Source organism: Periophthalmus magnuspinnatus, chromosome 6, assembly GCF_009829125.3.
Source record: "Periophthalmus magnuspinnatus isolate fPerMag1 chromosome 6, fPerMag1.2.pri, whole genome shotgun sequence".
Taxonomy (NCBI): Eukaryota; Metazoa; Chordata; class Actinopteri; order Gobiiformes; family Gobiidae; genus Periophthalmus; species Periophthalmus magnuspinnatus.
The window spans coordinates 7,494,527-7,508,532 of record NC_047131.1 but is presented as its reverse complement, the minus strand read 5'-3'; the positions used below and the strand labels follow the sequence as shown (position 1 = coordinate 7,508,532).

At 42.7% G+C, this 14,006-nt stretch overlaps 1 protein-coding gene across 1 annotated transcript in view; it reads right to left on the bottom strand.

Annotated features, from left to right (window-relative positions):
- Positions 1–14,006, bottom strand: part of cspg4 (chondroitin sulfate proteoglycan 4) — a 138,604-nt gene that overhangs the window by 16,264 nt on the left and 108,334 nt on the right. Inside the window, exon 6 of the mRNA XM_033968304.2 lies at positions 2,046–2,222. Within this exon, the coding sequence (XP_033824195.1) occupies positions 2,046–2,222 (177 nt within the window). The remainder of the gene's footprint in view (positions 1–2,045; positions 2,223–14,006) is intronic.

The window sequence follows — 14,006 nt, the reverse complement described above, 5'->3', positions numbered from 1 at the left end:
ATCAATCAATCAATCAAGCAGTTTATATCAGACTTCAACGTTTGTTATGGTGACAGGCCTAAACGTGCGTCTCATCTGAGATCTCGGGATTGGCTCACGATGGATTACAAAAAGTTTAGAGTCTTTGAGGGTTGATATAATACACTTTAGTAGGTCAAACTGCAACTTTACGAAGGAAAATGCGCATCGCGGCAACAGTAGCTCAGTTGGTAGTGTTTGTCCAGTGATCCGAAGGTCGCAGGTTCGAATCCCGCTCTCAACATTAAAATAAAAAAAATAAAAAAATCATTGCGAGGCACTCTCCTTGACCCCAGTGTTTGTGAAATGGGTGAGTTGTGCCTTAAAGGTGAAAAAGCGATATATAAATGTAAGCGTTGACCACAGAACATGGCACACAGAAGCCGAAACTTAGATACCGTTATTTCTATGCAAAACATCGTCTCTCTTGCCTCTTGTCAACTTTTCTCATTTTTAAACATAATTCATCTAATGTCTTACCATGTCCTTTTGTGATTCAATTTACGAATTCTGTTTAGACCAGAACATGAGCCGAAAACAAAACACCACTGGTTTTAGAGCTCTGCATAGAAACATATCAGGTCGAATCGTTACTTTGTGAAATTCCATCCTGTATTTATCGAGGGCTCTGTCAGCGGCGGTTCTCTGTGAGCGCTGGTTTTAAATCTGGCTTCATACAGTTTTTATGCGCCGTTGAAAGCTGTCCAGACTCCGATTATTTCGCCAGCTATTCACAAGTTCAACCTGAGTTCAAATATGTGTAAGAGCTATAGGCAATTTAGAGAGCTAGTGGTACAATGCAGTTATGAGCTCTGCCACTTGGAATACACAATTATTTTAACTCAAACTAAGTGGCGAGCAATCCAATTTTCTTTTTGTTGTTGTTGGGGACATAAGCAAGTGTTATTTCAGATGCGTTTATGACTGCAACCACAATATATATATACATAAAGTGGGACTAAACACCTAAACTCCGCCCACAAATGCATTTAAATAGAGCTAATAAACTGGGAAGTAGCTAAAGGACTGAAGAAAACTGCAGAGGGAGGAGGGGCGGGGTCTGGAGGTAGAAGAAACAGCGTGATTGGTTTAACAGGTGTCAATATTTCAAACTGTTTGTAATCAGATACACCTAGCTGTAATCAGGGAAGTCATGTGTGATGTCATGTAGCACTTGAAATTTCTGTGGCCACTGGAGGCAGCTCACACTTTACCTTAGTTTGCATTGAAATTACCAAAAAAGGCCAGGAACAGTAGATGATGCTATTAAAACACCGTATATACAGTTTTTATACAGTTTTTAGTTTTTGTTTCAGTAATTAAAAATACATTAACGATGAACCTCGTCAAAACATCTGAATTTAGACAGTTTAAGAGCAACTTTTTATCTTTTTTTTTTTTTTTAATCAAATGCCATGAATATTTCAAATTTCATGAATGTGACCAAGTGTCCTCAGATACAAGGTAAAAATGTTCAATTAAAATATTACTTTTACTGAAAACAAATCTAATGCTGATTTATTCTGAAACATTGAACATGATGTTTTACAAATTTGTGTTTTAGCTCAAGACGATTATCCAATCAGAAACAGAATGAGCCTCATATGAGACACACTTGTTTGTGTCTCTATCTGCAGGTTTAGACTCTGGACACACAGGTTCAGTTGTGATTGTGGTTTTAATTTTTTACCTAGCTATATAAGGGCAGTTTCAAAATATTATGACATTATTTGAACCCACCAGTACTGCACGATTTGGGAAAGAACATCCAGTTGTGATTTTTCTGATAAACATTGTGATTAGATTTGCTATTTATATTTTATCATCAGGATTCTGCTCAAGTTCACATTTGAGAACATGTTTGTACAGATCTAAACTCCAGGGTTAGCAGGAAATTATGATACTTCAAAAACTCCATCCATTTAAATTTTGGATTCTATTGCGTTTCATCTTAACCCTTTGCTCCTTTATCTGTGGTTGACCTCCATAAACCGAACCCTTTGCTCGTTGTGCTGTGGCGTGCTCACCTCCAGCCCGGTGTTGCGCGAGAGCCTGGGCGGTTCATCGTTGACGGGGATGACGGTGACCGCGATGACGATGGGCAGACTCCTCCTCTCGATCTCGTACGCTGACGCAGACAGGGTGAACGAGTCCTCCTCCGTCTCACTGCTGTCGTGAAGGTAGAAGATTTTACCCTCTTTCAGCTGCAGAAGAAACAAGAACAAACAATGTAATGTCTGTAAAAAAAAAAGGTACAGGCAGGAAAAGTCTGATATATTGATACATAAAAATATCACCAAAAACAATAATATGGAAAGTAGCAATATATATCGGTCCAGCTTTTTCACTTCTGATACCAATTTTGATGCCGATATTATGCCTTTATGTATCTGTCGATCCCCGATATCAACCGATACCAGTGTAGAGACTGAAAACACAAAATGAACATGTGTTTTTGCTGCTATTTGTCTCTCAAGTAAATGTAGAACAACTTTGTAAAAACGCACTTTAAGATTAGACTGAAAACCTATGTCTTCTCCCTGGCATTTAATACTAGCTAGACACGATATCTTGGTGTTTTATTGTTCTTTTCCTATGTATCGTGTTCTCTGTATATTTGTTCTTTTGTCTTTTATTAGAAGCACTTTGGTAATCTGAAGTTGTTTTTAAAAGTAAACTTGAATCGAATTGAAGTAAATAATTTTTTCAGGATGCCGTCTGAATCGATACCAGTGTTGAATCGGTGCATCCTGAAAGTACTTTACACCACTGATCTGATAACCCTAAAGCGAGGTAATCCCAGTAAACCCATTTCTAAATGTAAAATATGGTTGTATCAGTCTGTCCCAGGGCAGCTGTGGCCACACTAGCAGCTTCCACCATCCACTGTGGAGTGAAATGATGCACAAAGTTGTAAAGTGAGTTTGATCCTTTGGAAATGTGCTGCATAAATGTTTTTTAAATTCATGGCATGTCCCTGAGAGGCTCCCGTACATGTCTGCAGGCTGTTAGCATGTTACCCCCAGAATCACAATCTACTCCTTATTTAAGTGTATTTCACATGTGGAACTGGAGGAGAGAGTTAAGTGTTTTTATCTGTACATAATACTATTGGTTATGCGTGGTTTGTATATGGGGTAACTGCTGATAAAGGGGAGTATAAATGTGTGTACTTTTGTGTTGTTTACAGAATGTGTACAGTGAATATCTTCTGCAGATTAGGTTTAAGGACTGAAGAGTCTAACCCTGTGTGATAAAACCTCCAGAGGGAAATGAAGCCACAAACAAATCAGTCATCTCCAGAGCAGAGGACGGCACCTGCAGCCGGGACACGCCAGACCTGTCCCCGTCCACCTCCACCAATAGACACACACAGACACACACACAAATACACACAGATACAAAGATACACAGACACGCAAACGCACACAGATGCAAAGATACACGCAAACGCACACGCACACAAAGATACACACTCAAACGCACACACATACAGTTACACACACATATAAATGCACACACATACACAGATACACACACAACGCACAAAAATGTAAGCACACGCACACACACACAAATACACATGCAAACACACCCCCACACACGTACGCACATACACACACACACACACACACACATACATGCACAAACAAAAACACACAAACACAGATACACACACGCATCCACCCACACACACACAGATACATACACACACATACATGCACAAACGCAGATACACACAGATACACACACTCTTTGTCCCTGTTTCACTGTGAGACCTACAACCAATGATTTAGAGCCACGGCTCAGGAAACTTTAGTTGAAATAAACACAATCCATTTTAAACTGAGGAGTAACTTTGGACATTCCTAAAGGTTTAAAATGAAATAATTATGTAAAAATTCAGATAGAACGGCATTAACCACGTCTCACCAGGTCTGCTCCTCTGAACCTGTCCTCTGAACCCGTCCTCTGAACCCGTCCTCTGAACCCGTCCTCTGAACCCGTCCTCTGAACCCGTCCTCTCAACCCGTCCTCTGAACCCGTCCTCTCAACCCGTCCTCTGAACTGTCCTTAGTATCTGCTGGTCTTTTTCTGGCTCTTAACATTCTGCCAGATTCTCACTGATTTGTGGTTTGTTTGCTCACACACAGACGCCTTTGTTCAGACCAGAGCAGCAGCAGAAGTAGCAGCAGCAGCAGTAATAGCAGTAGTAGTAGTAGTAGTAGTGGTAGTAGTTCTAGTAGTAATAGCAGTAGCAGCATTAGTAGTGGTAATATTGGCAGTAGTAGTGGTGCTAGTGGAGGTGGTAGTAAGAGCAGTAGTAGTAGCAGTAGCAGTAGTACTAGTGATGGTATATAGCAGTGGGAATGATGATGAGAGTTTGAAAGAGAAACAGGAAGTACCAAATAGATCCCAGATGACGGGGTGCTCCTGGACCAGCCCCGTGTCAACGCTCATCAGAAACTCAGAAACACAATCACTACACACAGCGACACACTGGGACCACTGTCTGACAAGGAGCTGCAGTACACTCAACTACTGCAGTTATAAAAGTACTTCATTAAAACACCTCTAGTAATTTATGTTTGAATTTACCCTCAAGCTATATGTAGTGATCCTTTATACATTAATTAACTGTCATCTACCATCATCTCAAGATCATCCTACAGCTATTCAAAAGAAAGGTTCACTTGTGTCCATGTGACATTTTAGTATCGATACTTGCTCAAATGAGTATCTAGGTTTTTTTTTAGGGTTTTTTTTTTAAACAAATTTTAGTATCGATTAGTATTAGTAGTTTTGATACTTCTGCAGGCTAATACTGTCCAAGAACTATCAAAGAACAAGCCTGGATTATTATTGACATTTTTAAAAATCCTCAAATATTTCCCTAAAAATAACAAATATTGCTTCTAAAAGAGAATAAACCACATAAAATAGGTCAAATCCTTCAGCTGAGGTACTCCTGACCAAGACTACCTCAAGACCTGGAGATGGGTCCCCCCCCCCCCGCTTCTGACAGGCTGATGAATGGGTCAAATGCAGAGATCAAATTCCCCCATGGAGACAAGACATTCAGTACACCTTATCCTTAAAATATTTTTGGTTACGGTTACTCTACAAGCACAGGCTACTTCTTACAGATTGTGATGACACTGTTATAGACACTTTTAAATATTCAGCCAAAACATCACACTTCCAACAAATAATGCGTATTTAAAGAGGAGGTATTAGGCAAAAATCGATTTGAAGCTTTCTGCCGTGTTATAAAGTTGTTTCTTCATCAAAAACATGCTTGTAGAGGTTTTATATGTCATCCGTGCATGTTTGAGTAATCTAGAGATCTCTCCTAGGCCCTATTTGACCCTCCTTATGGTTCGCCGTAAGATTCTGTACAAAGCTCCGCCCACAAGCCTACGTCACCCATGCTCCCACACGACAATCCTCCATAAATATACAAAAGCAGGATACCAAACAATAGACTACAACTTCACAAATCTGATGTGATGTGAAGTAGTTTCGTTAGTGGGGTGCACACTGATTGTGTTGTGATAACGCTCTGAAGGGGGAGTGACTTAGCGCAGAGAGCAAAGGGAGGAGGGACTTATGAACTTATAATAGATGTTGTTTTTGGCGAATATAGCATTTAAAAGGTAGCATGGTGAGCTAATTATGTTTGTGTTACATTTTATACCCCAGAGAAGTAAAATCCGCCGCCTTTAAATACACGTAATCAGATTTTTCCATTTGTTGATATATTGTAGATCTATTTATTGTAAAATCTTTGCTTTTGTTATGTGAGGAACTCTACAGTTACAAGTAAAACCAGATCTATAGTGTTACACAGAGGGGAAAATGAAACTATATCCTCCAAAAGAGTGATATCGTGCCAGCGCTAGGCCAGAATGTTCCTGTCAAACTGCATCGGAACGCCGGCAGCTTTTCTTTCCTTTACGTTGGAAAAACTGGCCTCTCTTTGATTTGGGAATAATTGGCGGTTTTTAAAAACGTAGATTTTTGTGTCTCACTGATGGACGACCTAATGAAGACCTGATGGAAAAGATTGAACAAACGTGTGAGTGAACAGAGAGAGAAAAAGAGAGAGAAAGAGTGAGGGAGAGAGAGAGAGAGAGAGAGAGAAGGAGGGGGAGGCAGAGAGACAGACAGGGAGGAAGAGAGAGAGATGGAAAGAGAGGGAGGGAGAGAGAGGGGGAGGGAGGGAGAGAGAGGGGGGGGGGGGGGGGGGGAGGGGGAGAGAGGGAGAGAGAGAAAGGGAGGGGGAGGCAGAGAGACAGACAGGGAGGAAGAGAGAGAGAGGGAGAGACGGAAAGAGAGGGAGGGAGAGAGAGAGAGGGAGAGAGAGTGTGAGAGAGGGGGGGCAGAGAGGTAGGGGGAGACTAAGAGGGAGGAAGGAAAAAAGAGAGAGGTGGAGAGATAGACAGAGGAAGGGAGGGACAAAGAAAGAGGTGTAGAGAGAGAGGTGGAGAGAGAAAGCAGGGGGGAGAAACAGAGAGTGAGGGATGGATGAAGAGAGAGAGAGAGATAGAGAGGTAGTGAGGAGGGGCAGAGAGGGAGGGAGACAGAAAGAGAGAGGAAAAGAGAGAGGGGGGAGGCAGGGGGAGAGAGAGACAAAGAGAGGGAGAGATAGAGAAAGAGAGAGTGAGAGAAGGTGGAGAGAGAGGCAGAGAGAGATAGAGAGGGAGGGAGGAAGAGGAAAAAGGGAAGGAGGGAGAGACAGAGAGATATAGAGAGGAAGTGAGGGGGGAGGGAGGGAGACAGAAAGGGAGAGAGCAAAAGAGAGAGGGGGAGATGGGGCAGGGAGAGACAAAGAGAGGGAGAGAGAGATGGAGAGAGAAAGGGGGGGAGACAGAGAGATAGGGATGGACATGGAGAGAGAGAGAGAGAGAAGGGGGAGAGTGAGAGGGATGGATGAAGAGAGCGAGGGAGAGAGACAGGGCGGGAGGGAGGAAGAGGAAAAGAGAAGGAGGGAGAGACAGAGAGATATGGAGAGGGACAGTGAGGGAGGGAGACAGAAAGGGAGAGAGGAAAAGAGAGAGAGGAGGGAGACAGAGGGATGGAGAGACAAAGAAAGAGGGAGAGAGGGGGATGAATGAAGAGAGAGGGAGAGAGACAGACAGGGAGGGAGAGATATTGACAGACAGAAAGAAAGAGAGGGAGGGACAGAGGGAAGATGAGAGAGAGAGGGAGAAAGAGAGAGAGGGAGAAATAGAATGTGAAAGGAAGAGAGCAAGAAGGAGAGAGATAGAGATAGAGAGAGGGTTATGATAATAATAATAATAAAAAAAATGATCATAACTTTTCAAATCAACTGTAATTACCAAAAGTGCTTTGCTCCATCCAAACTACAGGCGTTTCTCTGATTTGGACAAAGAGCTGTAATATGCATCGTTATCCAAAGTTGACATAAATCCCAGCAGTAAATCTTGATGTGAGCCCCCCGTGTCTGAAACTTTAAGCGTTACATTTGGCCACACTGCACATTTTTGAGGTTGGATTTTGGATCGGCTTCTCTCACCCTCTTTCTCTCACTTTCTTTCACTCTCTCTGCCTCTCGCTCTGTCTCTCTTTCACATGTTCCTGTAACATGCTACGCTAACATGACCTCCCTGTAGCACCGGTCGGGACCACTGTATATAACCCAGATTAAGCTGAGAGGGAGGGCCCAGAGGAGGTGAGAGGGAGGGCCCAGAGGAGGTGAGAGGGAGGGCCCAGAGGAGGTGAGAGGGAGGGCCCAGAGGAGCTGAGAGGGAGGGCCCAGAGGAGGTGAGAGGGAGGGCCCAGAGGAGGTGAGAGGGAGGGCCCAGAGGAGGTGAGAGGGAGGGCCTAAAGAAGCTCAGACTAAGATGTCCAACCAAATAAGTCCAAGAATAGAGCCTATGGAGTTTCAAACAGAGCAAACTTATGTCACCAAACACAAGATGAAATAAGTCACCATTTGTCTCTTATTAATGTTCATCTCTTGATTTATGGACACAAAAGGGAAATAAAAACACCTGGATCATGTAGATACAAAATGACGAGCCTGACAGCAGCAGATTACAGTTATAAAGAGAGAGGCGACAGTTTTTCAATTGAAAGTGAATTGGAGCCAAAGTCGATGGAGCGATACAGCACATTTTGACAACAGTATTTCTTTTTTTGTTAAACCACTGCCTGCACAAACCTGATATGAAATACACACATTTCAACAGTGAATGTGTCAAATCTATTGCATAAAAAAGTTTCCTTTCTTTAAACAAACAACACAATTGTAAAATGCACTCACTTTTATTCAAATCAGAAAACATAAAATACACAGCCTATTAAAATTCAAATTAATTAAAACAAAGACTAGCCAATTATTTTTATATGTAGAATACTTCTGTTTGTGGTGTTGTTTTAGTATTTATTATGCCTCAAAGTTAGCATTAGCATTAGCACTGAGACACAAACATGTCTCTTTCTAAACACAGAAGTGTCTCTGGTGAAGTATTCATTTTATTTTAGTGTTTAACATGTTGTCAGTGACATTCACCTGCAGCTTCCTGTCACTGCCTCATCTTTAAATATTTATTCATTTTAGTGAGACTCAGAAAAACCTCATAGAGATAAAATTAGACAGGAAGTAGTGATGCTAACAGTGAAGTTACCGAGAGCTGCTGTGCTCAGAGCCTATTGCCACAACATGATTTTGTAAAATATACCAAAAACTACTAAACCTAAAAATACATCAATACATCAATACATTAATGCAGTGGCCCATAATAATGATGCTGTATCACTAGATTTAGTATCATAATATATAGTTATATACAATGATGGAAGGTAACAAAGTACAAGTAGTAGTAATGTACTATACTTAAGAGTAGATATCAGTACTTTTTACTCCATCGGTACTTTTGAATTGGACTGAAAAGTAAAAAGTACTTTTCATATGATTTGAGAGTTATTTTTTACTATGTTTGTAGAAACATCCTGACTAAAGTTTTTGAGTTCAATCTTCAGCTTTGAGCAAAACAAAAATAAATACACAAAATTCAAAGAAAAATTATGAAACTGGTTCGTATTGTTACTATTGACCAAAATGTGTATAATTTTAAAATTAATTTCACTACATTTAACACTAACAAATGAACACAGTTTTAAACAGGTACTTTAAAACTTTTACTTAAGTAGATTTTTTCATGTGATACTTTTAGTTTCACTCGAGTAACTTCTTATCTCTGTATCTGTACTTTTACTTAAGTAACAAAATAAAGTACTTCATCCACAACTGGTTATATATTGATATCAAAGTCACTTTACCATTTTGTTTCATATTCACTCACTCCATACTCAATGATAAACTACTGCAGCCACAGGTGCCCTGGGACAGACTGACATAAGCCCCTCCGACCACCAACACTCACACACACATCACATTCATATTAGGCAATGTGGATGAAGTGTCTTGCCCAAGGACACAATGACATTTCCACTAGAGCCACTGGAGCCCCACTGTGGGGCCTGGTATTCCCACAGCTCTCCAATCCAAATATTAACCAGGCCTGGCCCTGCTTAACTTCAGAGATCAGACGAGATCTGGATTTCTCTCCAGTCAGAAAAAGTCAGAAAAACTGTTGTACTGCACATGGTGGAAAAAGTGAGATTCCAGAAAGAAGCCGTACTTTAAATGGACCTCTGTTTGAGGTCTATATGTATTTACTGAACGGACCACACAATGTTACTCACTAATAATGCAGTTATGACAATGGATAATAAAATACTAAATACTAAAATGTCCTGAATGTGAGAAGCACTTGAATGCAGCATTAGAAACAGCTGACTCTAGGTCTTAAATCAAGGCTGTGTAAGGCCAAACCCAATGAAACATTATAATTATGTGATTCAATGGAAAAGTACAAACTCGAAAAACCCTAAAAAACTCATCTCATTTAACTGATCCCCTCTGCCCTCCTTCAATGCACTGGTGCAGTTTGTCAACGCTATTTATATTGGATTGGGTTGTCAAAAGTAGACTAATCAATTATAAAACTAGTATCGAAACTAGACTCATTAGAACAGGTATCAGTACTAAAAAAGTCACATTCACAGGACAGAAATTAACCTTTCCTGAATAGTTTTACAATGATCTTGAGCTGTATCTTTCACAAGTATAAGACACATAGACTAGTATACACCCATGGACCACTATGAACCTACTGGACACTGAGGGTTAGACAACACATTTCACAAAATCACTGTTAACATCATTTGTGATTTTACTACAAATCTATTTTTTCAAATTTTGGTGAAGTTTATCATTTTACTTCCTGGTTGGACACGGGCAGCAGATACGACATAGGCACAGGTAATTCTATAACCTATAATAGCAACCAAAATGTAAACAAGGATCAAAACTTGTCTATAATGCATAATGGATCTGATTAGACTAATAAAAACAAACAACAACACCTCTATTTCGTTCAAATATTATTTAAACAGACAGATTGTCCCTCATGTTGATGACATACAGTAGGTAGAGGCATTACGTTTGAGACTCCAGTACTTCCTGTATTTTTGTAGGTCTATTTTTCTTTTCAACCTTTATGGATAGAAAACAATGATAAATAGTAATAATTAAAGTAATTAAAGTAATAATGAGAAAATAAACATGAAAACTTGACCTATTCTGCACAATGGACTTTTCAAATGGACTTTTAATTTGGAGTGAAAAAATCGCTTACTTTCAAGATGCCATTTTGCCGCTCAACACCAGTTCTCCAATTTTATTTTCTTACTGGATGATACACGTAGGATTCTGCTGCTCGCTAACGTGAGCTGCAGCTATCCATAGGAGGGACCGACAGCTGCGCGGCTCTTTGTTGTGATGACATTTACGGAGATGTCAGCTCCCACTGGGCACCGCAGTTTTCTTTTATGAAGTCGTTTTAGATGAATATTGTGATTTAAAATGTGGAAATTATAACATAATGATCCACGGGTGTCGTAGATTATAAATATAGAGCTGACACAAGCACAGTACGTCTGCTTTGAGTAACTTTATTTGCAGTATTCTCATAGTATCCCGCACTAGTCTTCCCTCAGATTCTTAGTTTGGGTTGGCCTAGCTGCTCTCCAGATCACCACTATCTGGCACATGCGACTTTAATTTGTGAACAATTTGGGTTTTTGCTTGAAAAAAAATAAAAAATTGCCGAGACGAAGTAAAAACATTTATTCTCCAACGTGGAACCTATTACCAACTCAGTTTTATATTCTGAAAATAACAGTAACACGAGCGCATCAAACGGATGTGTAAAACTTTAAAAGAAGTTATAAAAAGTAGTCCTTTGCTTATTTGATACTGGCTGCTCTTCAGAACTATTGCTCTTGGGCGAATAGCAGTAGCAACGCAATGGTGTTTTTGTCTGTTCAAGTTATTATGAAAATACATATAGGGCCAGTTATTTTAGCTGCAGGCAGACTAAAGGCAACGGAACAGTTTTCACACAGAGAGAGAGGAGGAGACAGGAGGAGAGAGGAGGAGACAGGAGGAGACAGGAGGAGAGAGGAGGAGAGAGGAGGAGAGGAGAGAGGAGGAGAGGAGAGAGAGGAGACAGGAGGAGACAGGAGGAGAGAGGAGGAGAGGAGAGGAGAGAGGAGAGAGGAGGAGAGGAGAGAGGAGGAGAGGAGACAGGAGGAGACAGGAGGAGAGAGGAGAGGAGGAGAGAGGAGGAGACAGGAGGAGAGAGAGGAGAGAGGAGAGAGAGGAGGCTAGGAGGAGAGAGGAGACAGGAGGAGAGAGGAGGAGAGGAGAGAGGAGGAGAGAGGAGACAGGAGGAGAGAGAATGAGAGAGGAGAGAGGAGAGAGGAGGAGAGAGGAGGAGAGGAGAGAGGAGGAGAGGAGAGAGAGGAGACAGGAGGAGACAGGAGGAGAGAGGAGGAGAGGAGAGGAGAGAGGAGAGAGGAGGAGAGGAGAGAGGAGGAGAGGAGACAGGAGGAGACAGGAGGAGAGAGGAGGAGAGAGGAGAGGAGGAGACAGGAGGAGAGAGAGGAGAGAGGAGAGAGAGGAGGCTAGGAGGAGAGAGGAGACAGGAGGAGAGAGGAGGAGAGGAGAGAGGAGGGGAGAGGAGACAGGAGGAGAGGAGACAGGAGGAGAGAGGAGGAGAGAGAGGGAGAGAGGAGAGAAGGAGAGAGGAGAAGAGGAGAGAGGAGAGGAGGAGAGAGAGGGAGAGAGGATAGAGGAGGAGAGAGGAGGAAGGGAAAGAAAAAAAGGAGGAAGAGATGAGGAGAGAGGGGTAGGTAGAGATGAGGAGAGAGGAGAGAGGAGGAGAGGGGAGGAGAGTAGAGAGAGGAGGGGAGAGGAGGAGAAGAGAGGAGGAGAGGAGGAGGAGAGAGGAGAAAAGAAGAGAGGAGAAAAGAAGAGAGAGGAGGAGAGAGGCGGTGAGAGGAGGAGAGAAGAGAGAGGAGAGAGGAGGAGAGAAGAGGAGAAGAGAAGAGAGGAGGAGAGAGGAGGAGGAAGAGAGTAGGAGAGAGGAGGAAGAGATGAGGAGGGAGAGGGAGAGAAAAAGAGGTGGAAGAGATGAGGAGAGAGGGGTAGCGAAGAGAGAGGAGGAGAGAAGAGAGAGAGAAAGAGGAGGAAGAGATGAGGAGAAAGGAGGCGAGAGGAGAGGAGAAGGGAGAGGGGGAGAGAGGACAGAAGACAGGTGTGAGAGAAAGAGGAGGAAGAGATGAGGAGAGAGGAGGAAAGAGGGTGAAATGGGGAGAGAAGAGAGTGCGAGAAGAGAGGAGAGAGATACAGGAGGACAGTGGTGGAGTAGAGAGGAGATAGGAAAGGAGAGGAAAGAAGAGGGGAGAGGATGAGAGAAGGAGGGGGAGAACGGAAGAGAGACAAAAAAAGGGGAGAGGCAGGAGGAGTGGGGATAGAAGAGGAGATAGAGGAGGAAACGGAAGAAAGCGGGAGAGGAGGAGACAAAGGAGAGGAAGAGAGAGTTGGAAAGAGGATGAGAGAAGGGAAAAGAGGGGAGAGAAGAGAGAGGAGGAACAATTAAGACAGAGAGGAGTGGATAGGAAAAGAAGAGTGGAAAGAGGGAGAGAAAGGAAGAAAAGGAGAAAGAATGAGAGAAGGGAACAGACGAGGAGACATAGGAGAGAGATATGTGTCTAACTATCAGGACTAAACTCTGGTCCATACTCAGAATGCATGAGGTTTTTGACAGTGGACTTTTCATGCATTTTAATATTTTCCCAAAGATTCAGAAGCACACAGAGATAGTCCCCCTCACAGTGTTATCTCTCCTTTACTCTGACCTTTAAACTCTGCGGGAAAAAAACAAACAAACTCAAAGTAGAAATAGTGGGAAATGGAAAAAGCGCTGTACCTGATTTTTAGTTCATACAGTTTGCAGTGGTCCAAAGTTTCCATTTGTGAGCATCCTAATTATTCACAGTGATGAGTTTATAAGCACTTTTCACAACCGAGCGGAGTGGACGAGTTTTGCCGTGATATCAAAGCTAACAACAACTAGCATATAGCATTTGTATGGTATTTATTAACCCATAAATATGCAAGTCCAATGTGATCATTATCCATCCATCCATCCATCCATTTTCTTCCGCTTATCCGGGGCCGGGTCGCGGGGGCAGCAGTCTAAGCAGGGACTCCCAGACTTCCCTCACCCCGGACACGTCCTCCAGCTCCTCCGGTGGGACCCCAAGGCGTTCCCAGGCCAGCCGAGAGACATAGTCCCTCCAGCGTGTCCTGGGTCTTCCCCGGGGCCTCCTCCCGGTGGGACATGCCCAGAACACCTCCCTAGGGAGGCGTCCAGGAGGCATCCTGAGCAGATGCCCGAGCCACCTCAGCTGGTTCCTCTCAACGTGTAGGAGCAGCGGCTCTACTCCGAGCTCCTCCCGTGTGACCGAGCTCCTCACCCTATCCCTAAGGGTGCGCCCGGCCACTCTGCGGAGGAAGCCCATTTCAGCCGCTTGTATCCGTGATCTTG